The sequence below is a fragment of the Alexandromys fortis genome, unplaced genomic scaffold (assembly GCF_014885135.2).
Source record: "Alexandromys fortis isolate MF-2015 unplaced genomic scaffold, M_Fortis_MF-2015_v1.1 scaffold_72, whole genome shotgun sequence".
NCBI lineage: Eukaryota > Metazoa > Chordata > Mammalia > Rodentia > Cricetidae > Alexandromys > Alexandromys fortis.
Window position 1 is genome coordinate 2,538,507 of NW_026067969.1, and position 21,353 is coordinate 2,559,859.

At 52.0% G+C, this 21,353-nt stretch overlaps 1 protein-coding gene across 1 annotated transcript in view; it reads right to left on the reverse strand.

Annotated features, from left to right (window-relative positions):
- Positions 1-18,872: 18,872 nt before the first annotated feature.
- Positions 18,873-21,353, reverse strand: part of Mymk (myomaker, myoblast fusion factor) — a 10,356-nt gene continuing 7,875 nt past the window's right edge. Inside the window, exons 4-5 of the mRNA XM_050154862.1 lie at positions 19,451-19,567; positions 18,873-19,022 (exon numbers count right to left, since the gene is read on the reverse strand). Of these exons, the coding sequence (XP_050010819.1) occupies positions 18,873-19,022; positions 19,451-19,567 (267 nt within the window). The remainder of the gene's footprint in view (positions 19,023-19,450; positions 19,568-21,353) is intronic.

Consider the following 21,353-nt stretch of genomic DNA (forward strand, 5'->3'; position numbering starts at 1 on the left):
GCCTGAATTCAAGGCTCCACCCATAGGCCTAGGGCCAGCAAGTTACCATGCAGGCCAGGGCATGCGCCTGCACTGTTGAATAGGACTCATGAAAATGTCCTGTGGTTTCCATGTTTCCAGCGGCCAGCTCACACCATCTGGCCCTGTTCCTGAACTCTCACATGCCCAGGCCATCACCACAAGTACCTGGGGAGAGCGCAGGCCAGAAAGACATAGAATCTGCACGGAAAATATTGTTTTGTATAATGCTGTGGCCCATGCTGTAAACATTGGGGTTCTGCCTTGGGAGTTTTTCCTGCCTTTCTCCTGCCTCCCCCTCTTCCAGGGAGCACCAGGCAGCCAGATGCCTGAGGTTAGGAAAGTATGTAGAGGGTGACAGGATGGACTTGGGGACTTTACCAGGTGTGTCAGAGAATCCGGGAGTGGGGCTGATTGGAGTCCTCCTCCAGAGGCTTGCAGAGAGACTGAGAGTGTGCACATGTGTATTTCTGTGTGCTTGTGGATATGCATGGGAGCATATGCACGCGTCCATGTGGCGGCGGCAGCAGGGGCAGGGTGAGGGCGTGTGTAGCTCTCTTCAGGAGCTGGGTATGGAGGGAAACTGATGGACCGTCTACCAGCCGGGTCAAACCCAGGCGAACACTTACAGGGAGGCTCAAGGGGCTCACTGCGGGGCAAGGCCAATGCCTCCTTGGAGGCAGAGGTGGCTGTTGTTGTTCAGGTGAGCAGCTGGAGGCAGCACTCAGTACTGTGTCTTTTTCCGGTTATGAAGTGCAGGCTGGGTTCTTGGGCAGGGTTGGCTCTAGGCCCTTACTGGAAACATCCTGGAGTCTTTCTATCTGATAGGCTAGGACTGTTGACTTCCTTCTCACTTGGGATAAAGGGCGTGGGCACTGTAAGGTGCATGTGGTGTGTTCCACAGCTGGTAACCCTCCTCCACCACTTGTGCACCCCGGGGGAGACTGAAGGGGGGGTGTTACTGCCTTCAGAAGCAGGCAGAGGTGGGTCGAGACAGTCTGACTATGCTACTGCCTGGTTGCCTCTCTGGGGGGGGGGCAGCAGTCCTCAGAGAGGAAGAAAGACAGGGAGGAGGAGGAGAAGGAGGAAGACAGCCCAGGGTAGGAAGTTGAATCCCTGGAGGGGTGGTGAGCAGCGCCAGGTCTTTGACCCATGTGATACCAAGCACCATCTAGAGTTCCCATCTATTTTGTCACCTCACTATCCCGTACAAGGTCCACTCATAGTGCCGGAGGAACACAGGCTGTAGGGAGGTAGAGACGGGGAAGGATAAGGGATCAGCACACAATGGGCGACTATACAGAGGCAGGCGACAGGGCGAAGGACTACGGTCTTCCTCGAAAGGCAGAGACTGGCTTGGGAGCCCTGTCCTGGGAGATCGCTCTGTTTTCTTGTATGTCCCCTCCACAGTGGACACTCCTGGCACCCTTTGTGGAACTCCAACCCACTCATAGGTCCTGTGCACACCCTGTATAGGGTCAGGAAGAGGGATCAGGGGAGGCCCCTCTGTCCCCTCCACTGCTCCATTCATCACTGTACCTGGGACCCCAGGGGCAGCTCCCTGCCAGGTGACCCAGGATTGAGCCCTCACAGTGAGATCTTCTCTCTACAGCCTCAGTTTCCTGGTTTATAAGATGGAACTGGCCAAGCCTGCAGAGTTCAAAGGGGTGAAAAGTTAATGAAAACCTGTCGTGCCCACCTGGGGTCCACCTCCTTGTAGCCTCAGCTGATGCCCTCTCCTGGGTGCTGCCAGCTCTTTGTGGCCACTAAGTAGCGGAAGAACTGCTCTTCTTTTTTTCCTACCCTCCCCCCTCTCCCCCTCCTCCCTCCCTCTCTCTCTCCCTCCCTATCTCCCTCTTTTTTCTTTCTTTCTTTCTCTCTCTCTTTCTCTCTCTCTTTCTTTCTTTCTTTCTTTCTTTCTTTCTTTCTTTCTTTCTTTCTTTCTTTCTTTCTTTCTTTTGTTTTGAGACAGGGTTTCTCTGTGTAGCCCTGTCTGTCCTGGAACTCATTCTATAAACCAGGCTGGTCTTGAACTCAAGAGCCACCTGCCTCTGCCTCCCGAGTGCTGGGATTAAAGGCGTGCGCCACCACCACCCAGCTGCAGCTGTTTTCCTTGCTCAAGAATGACATTACATTTTTTGGATGGCTGGATACTTCCTGGCAGGAAGTGGGCTGAGCGACAGCCCCACAGCCCTGCTCCTCTTTCTTCCCTGAGTATTCAACCTGTCTCCTGTTGTCCTGACCAGCCAATGTCAGGGTCAGGCCAAGACCCCTCTGGTTCCTTGTTCAGACTGGGGCCAGATGGAGGCTCGGGGCCACAGGTGGCCTGAGATATTTCCTTTGAGTTATTTTTGGCTGGAGCTGGCCTGTGGACTCCTAGCCAAAAGCAATTACTAAATTTTCATCTTGTTTTGCCGACAGTTTAGATTATGCCAAAAAATGTTCTGCCGGGAGGCCCGAGGGCACTTCAGGGGAGCAGAGGTGGGCGCGCTAGCTCCCCCGGAAGGGACCTTGTATGGCTAATGAGACGGAGATGGTCAGGGCAAGTGAGGTCTGTTTATTTATAACTGTGATGTGACCTGTCTGCCTAATCTGCCCCATACTTTTCCTCTTCTCTGTCCTGTGCCAGCAGGGGGCGTTGCCTCCCACCTACACAGAGGGACCTGGGGTGCCCTGGGTTTAACCACACTCACGAAAGCCTTTTAGCAGGGAGGCCAGGCTCTGCTCTAGGAGCCATGGGTAGGACTGAGCCTACCGAGGGTAAACTAGGTGGGGGCTGGAAAACTCCAGAACCCAGATAGAATGGGCCCTAGACCTTCTTCTGTCCCCACAGCTTCCCCCTTATCAGCAAGCTGAAAGACAGACAGACAGACAGACAGACATATCTTTCTAAGTGTCTACACTGCTGGATTCCACTGTCTACCTACACTACTCGGGGTAGAGGTGGGGGTGAATGTCCCGGTCTAAAAGGACAGCACGTCCTAGCTGGCTAGCCGTAGGAGGGGGGGCTGCCCTAGGGGCTCGTATTATTCTACAAAGTCCTTAACCCCTGGAAGTCAGGCTCTGGAAGGCTGGGAATTGGTCTGTGACCTGACACACTGGGTAGTGGTAGCCCTGAAGTTGACATTGGGACATAGCATTACTAGCTGGCTCCAGCAGGCTGGTCCAGATCCTGGAAAGCCTAGGTTGCAGTACACACACTGTGAGCATTCGTTGCATTGGCCTCGTGGGTGCACTCCACGCTGGACCCTTCCCACCTGATCTCCCTGCCTCTTTCTGTCCCCTCTGTCCAGTTGCAGACCTCACAGTGAGCAGTGTCAGGGGACTAGAACGCTGGGACTCCTGCCTCCACAGTGAAGCCCAGCCCAGCCTTGCGTTCACCAGGCCAGCCGTCTGCATACGCAGCTGCCTGGCCTTCTCCCTTCAGCCACAGTCTTCCAGAGAGCTGTGTGGGTGGCACCCATGGGAACATACTATCCCAGTATCAAAGGTGGGCTGGCCACACTAATGCGGCATGTCATGGAGCTCCCCCATGGAGAAGCTGCCTTGGCTTTCTCTGTTTTCTTGAGACCCCCTTCATCTAGATATAAGTGAGACAAAAATCATAGGCTCCTCCTACTGAAAGGGAGAGCCTTGCCTATCAAGGAGGTCCTAGTGTGCAGGGGTTGGTGAGTTGTACATATGGGTGTGCAGGGTTGGGGCCTGTACCCCTATGATCATGTGTAACACAGGGCCCTATAGAAGGAGCTGTGGCCAGCAGGGGGCACCTCTGTGTTGGGCCTGGAGTGCTACCGCTGGCAGATCACAGGGCCCACTGAGATGCGGTGCTCCTAGGTTGAGCAGCATTGCTGAGCACCCAGGCGGGAGAGGCCAGTCTCTTCTCTCTCTTGCTTCTCTCTTCTCTTATAGGTAGCACTGTGGGTCCGTCTCCATACTTCCAGCCTGGTATCTTTAGAAGTCTAGACGACATATCTACATTAAACCCTCCAGGCCTTAGGGGCTGGGTCACAGAATGGCTGAATGGAATGGCCTGCAGCTCAGCGGTACTCTGGCTTGAAAATCCATCCCGGCTATACCTGGAATGTGGGACTTTTGTAAAGGACACCTTCTCTCCCAGATAGACAGCCTCACACACTTGTCTGAGTAACTGATTCTCCAGAACTGGTGGGCTCTAGGATGAAGGCTAGCCCCATACCAAGTCACCTTTTAGAAACTCAGGAGGCCCTCTCTTGGATTTCTCGGGCCCCCAGCTCCAAGACCCCATTCTCCATCTCATCTGGATGAAGTGCTCTGTGCTTCTGTTTGCTCACAGGGCTGCTCAGGACTGGCATCCACAGAAGCTCTCCCTCCCCCATCCCATCCCCAAAGCTGGCTGGCCTGGTGCAGACTTGATGACCTGGAACCAGCTCCTGGCCTCTGGGAAGCCCAGCTGCAGCTGACTTGGCCTTCCCCCCAGCGGGAGCTGAAACCCTTGACTCCTCCAGTCGCTGGCCAGCAGTGGTCAGGCCTCTGGAAAGGATGCCTGGGGTGCGGTGGCGGCTGGCTGGCCACAGTTAAGGGCATGCATCCCTGCAAGACGGGCGCCCTCCTGGGGACTCCTGTCTGCCCATCTTGCTCTGGCTGACCAGGTGGTCCGGGAGGGGCAGATGGGAAGCCAGCACTCATAGATCACACTGCAGGGACACAGGGTATTTTAGGGACCCTGCTGGAACAGGACACTGGTGTGTGCTGGGAAGCCTGTGGTGGTCAGAACAAAGGACATTAGGCAGTCAGGGCTAGGGTCACGCTTGCCATTGACCTGGGGCACAACACCCATCTTCCCTGCCTTTTCAAAGCGTCAGCTGTGGAATCAGGGTGGCAATTCGACGCACCAGGATGGGCCATCTCAGAAATTAGATGGGTCCTTTCCTGCAATGGATTGGGAGCCGCAGGGACCAAAGAGACAGACCCCAGGGTCAGCAGGCTGCTGTGGTGGACTTTTGTTTATCAGTGTGCTTGCGGTTGTCTGCCACACATGGGCAACTGAGCAAGTTTCTGAGCTCCCCGAGTCATCACCGACTGTATTGCTTGTGAGTTGAAAGGGAATAGACCCCGAGACCTTAATAACAAGCAGGTGATGCTGCCTGCTTCTTGTGAACTTGAAACAAACCTAGACATACCTGGGAAGAAGGAAGCTCAACTGAAGAATTGCCTCCGTCAGATTGGCCCGTGGGCATGTCTGTGGGGGTGTTTTCTTGATTTCTAATAGAAGCAGGAGGGCCCAGCCCAGTGTGGGCCAGTGTGCCTGGGCTGTATAAGAAAGGTTGCCGAGTGAGCCATGGGGAGCAAGTATTCTGTGGTCTCTGCTTCAGTTCCTACCTCCAGGTTCAGGCCTTGGCTTCCTTTGATGATGGACTATAACCTGTGAGCCAAATAAACCCCTTTCTGCTTTTGGTCATAGTATTTGATAGAGCAAAAGGAACCAATAAGGGTTCTGTTTCTAGGAGGCATCCAGACTTGAGTGGGCCAGCAGAGAGCTGCAGGGAAGTTTCCGAGCAGGGATCAGGAGTGGAGAGTAGATGGGTGTTTGGGGGTGACATGTAGCATGGGTGGGAGCCCTGGGCTCATAAACAGAAGAAGGCTGGGTATTGTGGAACATGTAAAACAGGATTTGGGGACAGCTTGGACACTTCTGCAATTCCCACAGTGAGACTTCTAACTACTTCCAAGCTCTCCCTAGCTATCCCCCAGCCACTCTGGGAGGATGCCAGCACCCTGACCCTGCCTCACAGTCAGCCCCAGTTCGGGAAGGCCTCAGAGAAAAGCATGCACGTTCCTCTGGTTGGGATAGAACTGTCCTCCCACCACAGGCTGGGGGACTGCTTTGTCAAGCTGGGATAGGGCCAGGCAAGCCTGAGGACACGCCGTCCCTTGGCCTGGCTTGCTGGAGAGAGGCCCACGAAGGGAATGGTGTCTGACCCTGTGTTCCAGGCAGGGCTGGAGCAGTGTTCTTGGATGCAGCTGTGCCCAGCTGTTCTCTGAATGACAGTGGGAGATGTCTGTGTCTTCCTCAGCAGCTCTGCTGACCAAAGGGTCCCCCATCACAGGTGCTGGGCCTTTTAAGGGACCCATGACCTCTGAATAATAGGACAGAGTTGGCTTGCAGAGTTTGGGGGAATGGCAGGGGTTGTGTCCACAGCTCTGTGGGATGGTACCCTTCTCTCAGGCTTACAAAGTCAGTTAAAGGTCTGACACTCATGTCTCCACCCTGTAAGGTTACAGCAGAGAAAAGACACTATGACCTCCATCTGCAAGCAGAGAGGAGTCTTCTGACCAGAGCTTTCCCCCCGAGTCTTGTTTGCAGCATCCATATTCGAAGGCAAGAGGGAAAGTCTTCGACTGTTCTGTGGACCCCCACAAGCAAGCCACCTCTGGGCTTTGGGTTTCCATGTGGTTGTTTCCCGGGAATCTGGGCTCTGTCTCTGGGGACTTAGCAGAGGGAAACTCCGTTGAGACTGAGGCTGGGTAGCTAGTGGGCCCCTCTGAACACTGCTATGTATTCCAACAGTAGCTTCGTCCCCAGTGGGCCTTCCTTTCAACCCTATGTCTACTTCCACAGTCGTGGAAGCACAGAGAGGAATGTTGCTGCCACACCCGGTGTACCCCCAGGACTAGGAGCAAGGCTGGCTGGGAAGAATGACTGAAGGATTGGCTCAATAGTTGTTCATTTGACAATGGCAGTGATACTAAAGACCCGCGTCAGGCTGACTGGCTTCTGAAGTCTGAGCTGACCATTTGTTGGCTTTTAGTGAATTAGGCAATGTCCCGTGCCTCTGTTTCCTCATCTATAAACTGAGAAAACCCCCCAGTCCTGAGAGAAGTTGGAGAAAACAAGTTGCATTTGTGTTTATGCAATGGGTTTATAGAAGAAGGAAATTCAAAATGGAGTGGGTAGGGAGGCAAGTGTGGATCTGGGAGGAATTATGGGTGGTGTGTGTGTGTGTGTGTGTGTATGGTTTGTGTATGTGTTGTTTGTGTTATGTATTTGTATATGCACCCTATGCTTGGTGCCTTTGGAGGTTGGCAGAGGTCATCAGATCCCCTGGATCTGGAGTTATGGATGGTGGTGAGACACCATGGGGGTGCTGGGAACTGACCCAGGTCCTCTGAGATAGCAACAAGTGCTCTTAACTGTTGAGCCAACTCTTCAGCCATTCTTGATTGATTGATTGATTAATTGATGGATTGTGCACACACATACCCTAAAACACATGTGGCGGTCAGGAGACAACTTGTGGGAAGCGGTTACTGCATTCCATCATGTGGTCCTGAGGTTTGAACCCAGGTCTTCAGGTGGGCATCAAGCACCTTTACCCGTTGAGCCATCTCTCACCTGCTCTACTGTAGACTCTGGTGAGCAGTAGTTGTGAAGATGGAGACAGTGCACACCTACTAAGGTAACACGGGAGAGAGAAGAATCAGCTACTGAGTAGGAAAGAAAAAGAAAGAAGAAAAAGATACGAGGTAGAGGAAAAGCTGGAGATATGCCGCCAAGCTTCAGAACACATGCTGCTCTTGCAGGGGACCTGATTCACTTCCTAGCTGCCATTGTGGGCAGCTCATAACCACCTGTAACTCCAGCTCTGGGCAATGGCCTCATTGGGCACTTGTATACACACACACACACACACACACACACACACACACACACACACACACCACAGTCATATACTTAAAATAGTGTGATCTGTTGGGAAGATATAGCTTTTTGCCTTGAGTGTGCTCAAGAATAAACCCTCAAAACGTGGAAAACAAAATTTGAGCCGATGAGATGGTTTAGTGAGGTAAGGCACTTGTCTGACAACCAGAGTTTAATTCCCTGGATTCACATAGACGGACACAACTGATTCCTGCTGGTTGCCCTCTGGCCTTCACATGTGTGCTATGACATGCATGTGTATACACACATACACACACATACAAATAAATGTAGCATTTTAAAAAAAGATTTATTTATTTATTATGTATGCAGTCTTCTGTCCGCAGGTATGCCTGTAGGCCAGAAGAGGGTACCAGGTCTCATTATGGGTGGTTGTGAGCCACCATGTGTTTGCTGGGAATTGAACTCAGGACCTCTGGAAGAACAGCTAGTGCTCTTAACATCTGAGCCATATCTACAGCACCATAAATGTAGTAATTTTTAGATTATCAAAATACAAGAGATTCTAAATTATTTTTGTGAGAATAAGAGAGTCATTTACAAGTCAGGTTTATAAAAATACACATTACAAACTCACTGCTTTAGGATTTGTATGTTTTGTTTATTTGTTTGGCTTTTTTTTTTTTTTTTTGCTTTTGGTTTTCTTCGAGAGAGGGCTTGCTTGTATAGCCCTGGCTGTTCTGGAACTCTTTGTAGACCAGGTGGCCCTGAACTCAGAAATCTGTTTGCCTCTGCCACCTGAGTGCTGGGATTAAAGGCGTGCACCACCACAGCCGGCAGGTCTCTATGTTTTTATGACACTGGGGGCAATCCAGTTTTCAGACGCTTCGGTCACTCACCTCCAGGAGTCGTCCTCTCGTATTCGTGTGCAGCCCTGACACCCAGCACTCTGCTTTGGTCTTGGGAGTTCTCCTTTCAAGAGAGAATGGTCTTTCTGATGTTAGGTCTGCTGGGTGTGAAGCTGCATCTCAGTGCTTTCCTCCCTGACGAAGAGAGCTGGAGCCAAGATGTAGCTCAGGGATGGAGGGCTGGCCCCATATGTGCGAGGCTGTGATGTAGCTCAGGAACAGAGAGCTGGCCCAGTACGTGCGAGGCTGTGGGTTCTATCCCAGAGCCATAAGAACAAAATAAAAGCTCTCCACCATGTCAATACACATCGGGCTGTTTGTTAGCCTTTGGCAAAATGTCTATTCAAACCTTTTGCCCATTTTAAAATTGGATTTTGTATCTTTTGTGATTGATTTTGGGAATTTGCTCATGTGTTCTGTATAGAACTTTTTTTTGTCAAATATTGTTTTTCTCTGGTGCGTATCTCAAAACAAAAAACAAACAAACAAACAAAAAAAAACCCCCACAGAACTTAAGTAAAGGACAGTAAGCATCTACTGTCAATCCTGTTGGCTGAGATTCAGTTCCTCGGACTTCCATGGTGGAAGGAGAGCACCGACCCATGAAGGTTGTCCTCCGACCTCCACATACCTCCTGTTTCCTGTGCGTACCCCCATCCACCCGCTCTCTACTGGCTAGATTATTGTGAACTTGACACAAGCTGGACCATTTGGAAAGAGAGAACCTCAGCTGAGAAGATGCTCTCATTAGAGTGGCCTGTGGGGCACTTTCTTGGTTGATGACTGCTGTGGAGGGCTCTGCCCACTGTAGATGGTGCTACCCCTGGGCAGGAAGTCCTAGGGTGAGTAAGAAAGCAGGCTAAGCAAGTCACCAGGAGCAAGCTAGTTAACAGCATTCCTCCACGGCTTTTGCTAGAGTCCCTGTCTCCAGGTTCCTGCCTTGAGTTCCCGCCCTGGCTTCCCTTCATGATGGACTATGTGTTCTAAGCTGAAATAAACCCTTTTCTTTTCAAGTTGCTTGTGGCTATGGTGTTTGTCACAGCACAGGACCTCTAACTAAGACACATACAGTACCTATACATACAAAGTGAATTTTTAAAATGTTTAAAAGGTTTTTTTTTCTAAAAAAAAAAACTTGTCACAATGTATTTTAAAGGGCAAACATTTTAAATCACGATACTCCAGTTTAACTTTTTTTTTCCTGGCTCACACTTGGCATCCTACCTAGGACTCTTTGCTTAATCAAAGGCCACAAAGCTCTTCTCTATGTTTTTATGTAGAAGTTTCTAGTTTTTCAAGTTAATTTTAGAGTTTGGTGAGAAGTAAAAGGTGAGGATTCTTTGTTTCTTTAAAATGTTTTTTAGTGTATGTGCATATATATATATATATTGTGTGAGGGTGTGCACAGATACATGCATGTGGGAGCGTGTGGAGGTCAGTGTTCCATGACTCTCCACTTTATTCTTGGAGTGTGTGTGTGTGTGCACATGTGCACATGTATGAGTAGAGCCCCCACCACAGTGCACGCATGGAGGTCAAAAGACAGCTTTGTGGAATCAGTTCTTTCTCTTCCTCCTACAGTGGTTTCTGGGCCAGGCTTGCACAGGAAGTGCCTTTATCCTCTGAGACACCTCTCAGATCTCTCCTTCTTTTTTGTTCCTTCATTTTTGGAGACAGGGTTTCGCTGTATAGCTCTGGCTGTCTTGGCACTCACTCTTTAGGCCAGCATGACCTCAAACTCACTGAGATCTTCTTGACTCTGATTTCCAAGTGCTGTGTTTACGGACTTTCCCTTCTTTTTGCAAAAGGACACTCACTGGTTTTGGCATCCTTTGATTTTATTTTATTATTATTATTTTTTGTGACAGGGTCTCAGTATGTCTAGCTGTCCTAAAACTCTCTGTAGAAACCAGGTTGGCCTCAGGTTGACCTCAAACTCACAGAGATCTGGGTGGCATGCGAGGCACCATTCACACAGCTCACAGGCCTGGTGAGAGCCCATGCTGCCTCTAGCGGAATGTGCCTGTGGTCGCTTCTGCTTTGTTGCTCACTTCCGGTTTGTGCACTGGGGTTTTGCAGGTCACTGGCTGACATGCAGCAGGTCAGAGGGCAGGGGGCCACTGCAGTTCCTGTCCAGTGAGGAGAAGCTACTTCCCAGATGGCGGCATAGACTTGACAGCCAACTTCTCCCAGCGCTCACCATCCAGTAAGCAATGCACAGCCACTTAGATGGTCACAGCAACGTCTTCCATTTTTTTACCAGAACAGGGCGCCAGGGGCAGGGGTCAGCACCAGGACTAGAAATGCCCTCCAACTAGGGCCAGTTGTAGCTCTGTCAGGTTATGGTCTCAGGTACACCAAATGGGACAGTCAAGATGGCCGAGATGCCCAATGAGGTTGCAAATGTGAGGAACCTCAGGGATGTGGTCCACAGTCAAGATGGCCGAGATGCCCAATGAGGTTGCAAATATGAGGAACCTCAGGGATGTGGTCCACAGTCAAGATGGCTGAGATGCTCAATGAGGTTGCAAATGTGAGGAACCTTAGGGATGTGGTTCACTGTGGAGTGACCATGAGGATGGGCAGGATGTGGTTCCTGGGGGCCCAATATAGCAGAGCCGGTGTCTAGGAGTGATGAGCCAGACCTCCAGGGTCTCTGAGTTACCCTGTGTGGGTCTTCTGTCCTGTGATTTTTAGAGTCAGTTGGCTAATTGGAGACAGGGTGAGGCTCCATAGCCTGCTCCCTTCTTCTTTCCCACTCAATGGCTCCAGCAGCTTGGTCTGCGGCCACTGCTTCCCAGGAGTCTGGAACTGGGGCAGCGCTCATCGGCTGCTATTCTGTGGCTGACTGCTGCTGCTGCTGGCGGTGTGTGTGCATGCGTGTGTGTGTGTGTGTGCATGCGTGTGTGTGTGTGTGTGTGTGTGTGTGCTGGAACAACTTCCAGATGTAGCTACAGCCACCCGATAGCCTGGCTCCAGCTGTGGCCTGGGGTCATCAGGCTCCAGTTGGCCAAGCTGTTAGGAAAACAAAACCCGGTGAAGGTGAGGGAGACTCAGCTTCTCGAAGGGAAGGAAGCAAAATGAAGTGAAGGGAAAGGAAAGGGAGGACCAACCAGGTCAGCCCCAGTGCCACACTCCTTTCTCATCCTCGTGACTTCCTGCTTTTGCCAGGCTGCCTACTTGACTCTGAATGTGGGGTGCTCAGCTATCTTCCAGCAACTCCGACCAAAGGGGTTATCTTGTGTACAGACCAGAGTCCCCATCCTTTCTATGGCCACAATGCATGCTGGATGGGGAGGTGGAGTTTGCATAAAACACAGCTGGACAATTTGGTGCCAACAAGATGATGTTCCATGTGTACGTGGCCCAGAGTTGGGATGAATTCTCTGGATGTACTGGGGGCGGCAGGTGTCTGACTTGAGTGGCTCCGGAAGAAGCAGCAGGTGCTGTTGCTGGGGGTGCTGGGGGCCATGGGGTGGGGACTTCAGAACTGCCAGGGAACACACCGGTCAAGATGGACCAAAGGCAAGGCCTCTGTGGTCAGGGGCTCATTTGCTGAGAGTGGACTCATCACCAAGGCAGAAGCCCACCCTCAGCAAGGCAGAAGTGAGAATTTGCCTTTCTATCTCCTGGTCATCTATGCCTGACAATGTCGCTGCAGAGCACGGGACCCACACTGCAAGAGGTGACGGCCTCACGGCAACCAAGCTTCCAGACATCCCCAGGTCTCAAACGTCCCCTGGCCTGGTGGTCAGCTGCGTGTGTAATTCGTGTTCTGTGTTGAAGTATCCCTTCCCTCTCCCTTTTGACCCATTAAGGTGTGGAGAAGCAAGACACTACAGAGACAGAGTGGCCATGGTGCTTTGTAAAACAAGTTGGCCCCAAAAGCTTCAGGCACAGCTGGCTTCACCAGTACTCCCAGGAGAGAACAGCCCTGGAAGGCTGGGGACAAGGCCGGGAGACACTGTGTGGACACATCTCTTTAATGGGTCACCAGCAACAAAGGACCTGCTGGGCTGCATGGCACACACAGTTCAGAGGACAGCCAGGAAGCCCTTCTCACTCTCTCCTCCTCTCTGCTCTAACTGGCCTTCTCTTGCCTGGTGGTATCGGAACATACCTCTTTCTGGCCATATCTCCACTCAGGCCAGAGTCACCCTGAAGTTTAAGACCTTGGGACCAAGTCCATTTAAGATGCCCAGCACAGCCCACATGCAAAGCTCACCACCCCCAGCCATTTTGCTTTTCCACCGTTAGTCTCAAATATGACCTTTCCCAGAAGCATTCCTGAGTTATTCAATCTATAATTCTTAATTTAGAGCATGTTGATTTCGTGGAAATGGGGCATTTGGTACCTCCGCTGGGGCTGGTGTCTCCCTTTTGCCTTTGCCAATTTTGCCAGTCATTTTTCTGTCACTGTAATAACAGGTCATGACCAAAGGCAACCGAAGGAATTGAGAGTTTCTTTTGGCTTACGGTTCCAGAGGGATGAGGGTCCATCACGGTGAGGAGGAGGCATGGCAGCACATGGCAGGCCTGGTGGCAGGAGCAGGGAGCTGAGAGGTCATGTCCTTATCAACAAACACAAAGCAGAGGGAGCGAACAGAAGACAGGGCGGCACTAAATGCTCTCAAATCCTGCCTCCAGGGATGGACATTCTCCAGCAAGGCCACACCTCCTAAACCTTCCCAAACTGTGCCACTGGCTGGAGACCAAGTATTCAAATCCCTGAGCCTATGGGGGGGGAGGGGGGCATTTCTCAATTCAAACCATCACAACAAAGATCACGAAAGACGGTGATATCACCATTGAAAAGTTTCATCAAAGGGACATGGAGGTGGCTCAGTTGGCGGAGCGCTTGCTGCTCCTGAATTCAGATCCCCAGAATTTACTGCAAAGCAGGGCATGGAAGTGGAGATTAGAAAAAGCCTGGACGTTCACTGGCCAGAGAGCCTGACGTGTGGAGCAAACAACAGAGGCCCGGTTGCAAGCAAGGTGGAAGTTGAGGATGGACACCTGAAATTGTCCTCTGACTTCCAAATGGCCTGCAGTGATGTACGTCCTTAAGCAAGGACACACACACACACACACACACACACACACACACACACACACACGGGGAGGGGGGATGGGGAGGGAGGGAGAGAGATTTAAAAACATGTAAAGTGTTATTAAAAATATTGTCCTGGGATGGCAAAGAGAATCAGAGGGCAAAAGTGCTTGCTCTGCCGGCCCTGATGACCTAAATTCAATCCGTGAAATCCCTGGACCCCACCCCAACAGCTGTCCTCTGGCCTTTATGCATGTGCTCTGGCGTGTGTGCACCTACATGCTGGCCTATCAAACTCCTCTCTCTCTCTCTCTCTCTCTCTCTCTCTCTCTCTCTCTCTCTCTCTCACACACACACACACACACACTAAATAAAAATATCTAAAAATGCAAAGCTACCACACCTGAGCCCACTAAACTCTTTCCCAGCCCCTATCTGCTTCATCTAATCTTGAGAAGATTTAAATGTCAGATTCTGTTTAAAGGGGCAAACCGAGGCTAAGAGGACCCATGACATCTGCCTGAGGTGGTAGCGAGAAGGCTGGAACCTGACCTGCCTGGATCGGTCTACATCCTACGTCCACCCGCCCAGCTCTCTTCTTTCTGATTTTAATTTCCTAACCCTTTTCCAAATCGGCTTGGTTCTGACTTAACTCTCTCCAAGGGACGGCAGGCTGAGGCTGCTGATCCTGTTTTTAAAGGTAAACAAACAGTTTGCAGACGTACAAAAGGGGGCGGAGGTCAGCTAAAGTGTTAGGGTCCATGGTCCTGGGTCCCCATGCTTCTGCTTAACCAGCTCATCAGCCAGCAGGATGGACACGCGGAACAGCTAGCCCGTTCCATCTGTCCTGGACCACTCTAGCTCCCCAGCTCCCCCTCCTTCTTTCTTTCTGTTCCTCCTCAGCCAAGACCCTGTGGTTGGCCTGCCCACAGAGACCCAGTGCCCAGCATGCTGCCCCAACTACAATCCCAGCTCTTCAAGCAGGACAAGTCTGGGAAGCGGGTGGGGAGCTGTAAAGCCCTTTTAAAGGAGCAATAAAAGTTTTGGGTTTCAGATCTCTTCCTGAAGAAGAGAATAACAGAGACAGGAAATTTCAGTAGCAGACCAACAGAGGCAGGCGGCAGCGCGCAGACGGCCTCAGACAAAAACACCTCTGCGCGCAGGTCCTGGCGGCTGCCCAGGCGCTCTCCTGCTCCCCAACAGCCTCTCCCCTGCTGGGGGAAGCCAGGCTGCTGCCACAATGGACTGTTGTGTCTACCTAGCTGTAAATGTTTACACTATCCCTCTCCATTTGCCTTGCTGTCCAAGGTAGGGCACACTCTCACCCTGAGTGGGGCCCCAACAGGGTGTGCCAGGAGGGTATGTGTGCACACTTATTGTGGGACCAAGGCCAAGATGCCTTTGCCCTGGACACTGAGATGACTGTGGTCATGCCCAGGCCCAGGATGACTGTGATGGGCCTGCGCCCACTCATCTTCCCAGATTTAGATGTGACAGACTAGGAGGAGGGCCCCACCCTCCCACCCATATCCTGTCAGGGAAGCCCCAGCCAGATCTGGGAGTCCCAGCCTCTTTGTTTCTGCCCCTTGTCTTAACTTGGGATTTCTCAAATCTGAACATCCAGGGAACTTAGAAACAGGGCTGTGGCTGTGGGTGTGTTGGGGGGTGGGGGTGGGGGACAGCACAGGACACTAGGTTCAAGCTGAGCTTGAAAGGACCATGTCTGATTTTGAATTGAAGTATGTCTTTGGCAAATGTGCCGGAGACAGGGACATGCACAGGAACCGAGAGCAGGGAGGGCTAAGGCTTTAGCTCGGGTCGGGGCGGGGGGGGGGGGAAGGCTACCCACTGAGAGCACAGGGTGTCCACGCTACACTTTCCTCAGCAGCCACGACTACAGCTCCCCATTTGAGCTGGAGTTTCTTCCTCACAGCCCGCCAGGGTCTGCCCCTTGTCCACGTTAGCTCACCCCTGCACATACACAAAAGCTCTGTCTTTGTCAGGGGCTGGCTTGATGTCTCTCAGAGCGGCCTCCCCATCTCCTCCATCTGAACACCCCCATTAGAACTTGGCCCGTTCAGTTTGTGCGTTGTGTCCATTTCACCTCCACCATCACTGAGGCAGAGGGTCCTCTATCGTGTCCTTGACACACTATCTCCTCCCCCTCTCTCTGTGTGTGGGGAGGGGAGGTCTAATTCTGTACCACGGACTTGGAGTTCAGATGCACCCCCTGGTCTCTGCAGTCCTGTTAGTGACTGCTGCTACTTGCAGTTCTGACTCAGTTTACCAACAACCCCTGTGCGCACGATCAGCTGTCCTACGAGGAGACCCTATATCCATGCAGCATCAGGTTTCCTCAGGCAGTGTGGTTCTTCAACTCCTAGGAGTACCCATAGTGGTTTTCCTAAGCACTCTGTAGACAGGGATATCAGGATGCATGCTTTTGGGTCTCCCCATCACGCGAGATAGGAGAGGATGTTCTGTCTAGAGTCCTAAGTAGCTGGATAACCTTGGGAGCCCTCTTTGGCTTCACATGCTATAACTCCCAAATTCCAGGGATAGAGACACTGGGCTGGACAGCAGCAGGGTTCAGAGTCACTGGGATCTAAGAGCTGGTCCTTTCTTGCTAGTTTTGAAGTGCCAGTAGCCATTGGGGGGGCACAGTGGCTCCTATTTCCTCCCATATTCCCCTCCTGACCTTGATTAGCGTCCAAAGATGTCAATGTAGACCTTGAAAGAGGCCACAAATGGAGTGCCTAAGGAAAGCCCTGGGTGCCATTGCTAGGTCTGCAGCCACTGTCGTGTTACTAGCATCTGTGGTCCTAAGTATTCTCATCAGCAAACTGGGCTTAGGACTGTGCCCAGGGCCCCCACAAGCAGGCATGGGATCTGAGATGCTTGGAGGGTAAGGGTCCATTCTGGAGCCCTAAGAAGCCAGGCACAGGCTGCAGTGGCTGGGCTGAGGGCTGGAGTGCGCCTCCTAATCTTCCGTGACTTACAGCCTTGGCCAGGTGCCCAGAAGGCTCTCATAAATCAGCAGCACCACCGGGGAGAGCCCGTCAGTATGGCCCTTTGGCTGGGCCACTCGTGGCCCCTCCCTGCTCAAGGACATCTTGTTGCCTCCAGCTTCCCAAGAGTGGCGGCAGAGCTGGAGGCAGGGTTGCTGGTTTGGGGCTGGGGTAAGACAGAGACGTGATGGGCTGGGTACACCCTGCAGGCACCTGCTTCTGGAGGGGCCCAAGACACCTCACCTGGCTTGTTTCATCTCTGCCTCTCACTGGGGTGAACAGCTCTGACTCAGCTGTTTGTCCTATGGAAGTAAGAGGTGACCCAAAGGAAGCCTGGGCTCTAGGACACCCTGTGTCTCTGGTGTGTGAGCTCATGTGATACGTGTTTAAGGTACATAGGTATATGTCACGTGCAGGTGTGTGTTTACATCTGTCTGTGAGGTATGAGCCTGTGTGTGACTGGGGACCAGATGAGGGCTTAGCAGCCAGGTGAGCGAGGCCTCCATATCTCAGTGCCTTCTCCCTACTCTGTTCCTGGTCTACCCCCTCTGAGTTTTATTTTATTTGGTTTTTATATTTAGGTATTTTTGCTTTTTTGTGTGTGGGCGTTTGCTTCCAAGTAAATACTTGTACCACATGTGTGCCTGGTCTTTTGGAGGCCAGAAGAGGGATCTTATCGTGATCATATCCTCTAGCTCTGGATTTACAGACAGTTGTGAGATGCTGAGTGGGGGCTTGGAATTGAACTTGGGTCCTCTGGAAGGGCAACAAGTGCTCTTAACCACTGAGCCATCTCTCCAGCTCTCTACTCTTTTCTTAGGAGCCTCAGAGCCCAGACTATGTGCCGTGTCTTCCTTACCTGATAAACCTATCCTAGTCCCTAGGAGCCAGGTTTGAACTTTCTGAGGTGCCTCATGGCATCATAGGCTGTTCTATCATTAAAAGTCTCTGGGGCCAGAGAAGAGGTGAGGCCTATGGGTAACCTCTGTCTACCACCAGGGCTTGGAGGGGACGGTGGTAGGGAAGGGACAGGTAGAGATGGCAGAGAAACATGGAGTTGTGGGTGTTCGTGAAGGTAGGCATTCAGAAGGCTAGGCTGAGGGGTCAGCTGGGAAGAGAGGAACATTCAAACCAAGTGGTGGAGCTGGCTTCCTTAGGAGGTACAGGAGGTGACTTAGGAGAGATTGCCAGGACCTAGTGGGTGGGGACCGGATGTGGGTAGCTGCTCCCTTGAAGTGGCACCATCTGGAGACATTAATAAGTCCCAGACAGGTGTAGGTAACTTCCTGCTGGGCCTTGGGTCATCAGGAAAGGGGATGACTGGGGGTGCTGGGGAGATGCAGGCTTGTGAGGTGATGTCTGAAAGCTGTTGTGGTGGCTGCCATGCCCTTTCATGCCCTGCCATGCCCTGGTCCCCAGTCTGTCACAGACAGGACTGCCCACAGTAAGGTACAGTTCCAGCAAGTCCTGGCCCAGGGGTATCGCCTGCACCCGCCTTTCCTTCAGGGCCCCAGAGTAAGCTTCAGGACAGTGTAAAATAAACTGAACACCAACAGTGTACCCCGCCTCCAACCCAGGTACCCAGGCCAGCAGCAGACTTAGCTCTGTGTCTACCAGCACCTGCCCTTAGGGCAGCTGCTGACCCTGACAGGCACTACCCCAAGACCGGAACTGTAACACTTAGCGTACAGACTCGTTCTAGGAACCGATGTATGTAAGATATTCTTGGAGGCCGTTAGGAGTTTACTCTGAGTGACTTGATCTAAGACCTGGCTAAAGCTTGGGTCCAGGCCGAAGCTGGTTTAACTGGCTCCAGCTTCCTAAAAGGTGGGGAAAGGTTTCAGAACCTGGGCAAGGGGTAGAAGTGGCAATACCAGTTTTCTAGAGAAAACAGACAATCCAGGCGGGCAGGATTTGGGGACAAGATAACCCCTGTTGTATATGCTGCTGGGCTGGGACTGTGACCAGTATCTACTGACCTAGAGCTCTGCCAGATGTACCTATGCTTATGAGGTCTTGGAGGAGAAAATTCCCTTTTTTTTTTCCTGCAACGGAATGAAGCAATTGGTGAACAAGGAGTCCATGGGTCCCTAAGCAGCGTTCAGCAGAGTGTAGCAAGACTGTTGGTCTCTTGGGGGTGCAGAAGAGACCATTTCTCATTGACACACCACATGGGAAAGAGTAGGAAGTATCTTGAGAGAGATGGTGGGGCTGCTAGACAGAAAGTCAGGACCAGAACAGGGCTGTGGTCAGACACAAGTGCAGCAGAGGGTGGAGAAGGTCAGCTTCGCGGGGTCCCCCGCATTCCCAGCCTTCTTGTTGACCTTGGGCAGCAGCAGGACGAAGGACATGGCCAGGGCACAGTGGTAGAAGCTGTGGACATAGGTGTAATCCCATTCCTGTGGAGGAGAGCGAGTCAGTCTGGAGCCTTGGCCCCATCCCTCAACTAAGCTCTGCTAGCCATCTGGTGCCTCGAGGGGTCAGTTGTCCCACCCTGAGAAGATGGCCGAAAGGTTCTCTGCCTCCCTCTGTCCCCTGTCCCCTGGTTTCAGGCATCAGCCCCTGGTCTCTTCCAGGACATGCATGTTGAATCTTCTAGGACATGTAAACGTCCTGAAGTCAGGGCCTGATTTGACTCCCTGGGACCCTCAGGTCCACGCAGGCTATGATACTGGCACACTGGAGATGGGGAGTACCAACTTCAATTCCCACCACAACAGAATGCATGACTGGGAGCCTCCCTGTAAAGCCAGCCAATCTTCTGCTAAGCTGAGACATTTCCAGAGGGCTCTTGGAGGGTTCCATCCCCTCCCCACAGGCCTGGTACCTCAAAGAAGAAGCGAAGCATCAGGGCCAGGGCCCCAAAGCAGAGACCAGGGCCTATCTGCTGAGTGTAGATGCTCTTGTCCGGGTACAAACCCTTCTTCTCCTTCATCTTCTTCAGCTGTGGGTGCAAGGTGAGAACATTAAGGCTTTTGGGGTGCAGCACAGGGAAGGATCCCTTCCTGAGTTGTCTGGGCATGATCCCACTGCCGTCCCCTACCATCTTCAGGTAGAAGTGCCGCACCCCTATTCCTCTGCATGCCTGAGCACGTATGTCAGTTCTGCCAGGACTGAGCCACCCCTGAAGTAAAACTGAGAGTGATCTCTGCCTGAGAGATAGGGCTGGGAATCTCTATGCCAATTCTCCCTGGGACCCCACTGCCCTTGTTGCCTCTTTGGGAAGGAGCAAGGCCACTGATGCATTCCTATCTCCCAGTTATAGGACGTTCCCATGGAGACTGCTAACAGAGAAAGGGTATCAGCTTTTTTGGTACCCATGAACCCTGTACTCCTCTCCAGGTGGTTTATGTGGCAGTCTGGGACTTCAGTGACATAAGGACAAATACGATCAGCGTTACCAGCTCAGTGATCCTTTTCCATTTACCCTGATTTCTCAGGCCCCGTTGCCTTACGTGAGGGTCTGCTGTGTGTTCAAGCTTGGAAAGACGAGGTATTACACAGACGAGATGGAATACCTGTGGTTCCTCCGTGGAATGCAGACCCCTGGGGCCCGGAGGTATTTTAGACCCAGGATGGTTCAGGTTTCAGTACGGTGGACCATTTATACATACCACTATCCGGGGCATGCAGTGGGCACAGGACAGCAGCCCTTGACTGCACCCGTCACTGAATACACTGGAAACACAAAGGCCATCAACAGCTGGCCAGAGCTGCCTTTACCAGCAAATGAGTGGTGGTATGATGTTTCCAGTCTTCTGAAACTTGACATTATTAACAGGAGTTGAGGACTCAGTGAATGGCATCAGTGCTGTGGGTAAAGCTAATTCGCCTGGGTGCAGGCGGTAGTGGCCTGGGAAGCCTTCATTGGGTCAATCTTACAACTGTAACCTTGGGGCCCCAGAGAGGGGAAGAATATCCAAGATCACCCATGGGCCTTCCTTGCCCTGGGAGCACCTGTTTTTCATCTAACTCAGCTTCTGTTCTCCAAGAAGAAGTTCCCATACTTCTTCCCCCAAAGGGCGAGACATGGGAAGGAATGCTATCCTCTTTTTAAGAAGCAAGTCCAAACCTACATATCTAGTGGTCTAGGAGATGGGATTTATGCCCCAGATGTGGATGGCTACAGCCTCTCTCACTCCAGTTCTCACCAGAGACCTGGGAAGCCTGGCATTTAGTGGGAGGACACTAACACACACATATTCAATCAGGATGGGCATACTGGGCTTTAATCCCAGCACTCAGGAGGCAGAGGAAGGCGGATCTCTGTGAGTTGGAGGTCAGCCAGAGATAGAAAGTGAGCCCTATCTTAAAAAGATCTGGTCAGATCCAGACCCAGCCAAGGGTAGCAAAGGAGCCATGATGGGCGGGGCAAGGAAGCAACATCAGAGGGAGCCTTCATGCCTATGCATTCCAGCTTGTTAACTAACTGTGCAGAACCCCAGCACCTTTGCCACAGGAGGCCCAGGGTCAGCCAGGGCCAGCTTCTCCCCAATTAGAGCGAGGCAGAAGCTCTTTATTGCTCCCCTAAAGGCTAAGTCCAGCAGCCACTGCTCACTGGGGCAGCAGGTTTGTCTGCTGAACTCTGTGTACCTTAGCTTCACCCTTAACCAAAAAGCAGAATAAAACTGGGTTCTTCAGGGCCTACATGAGTAGGAGACGGCTTGGAAGCTTCCTGCCTGTTTTTACCGGTTGTCCCTTTGCTACAGATGAATTGGAGGACCCCCTCC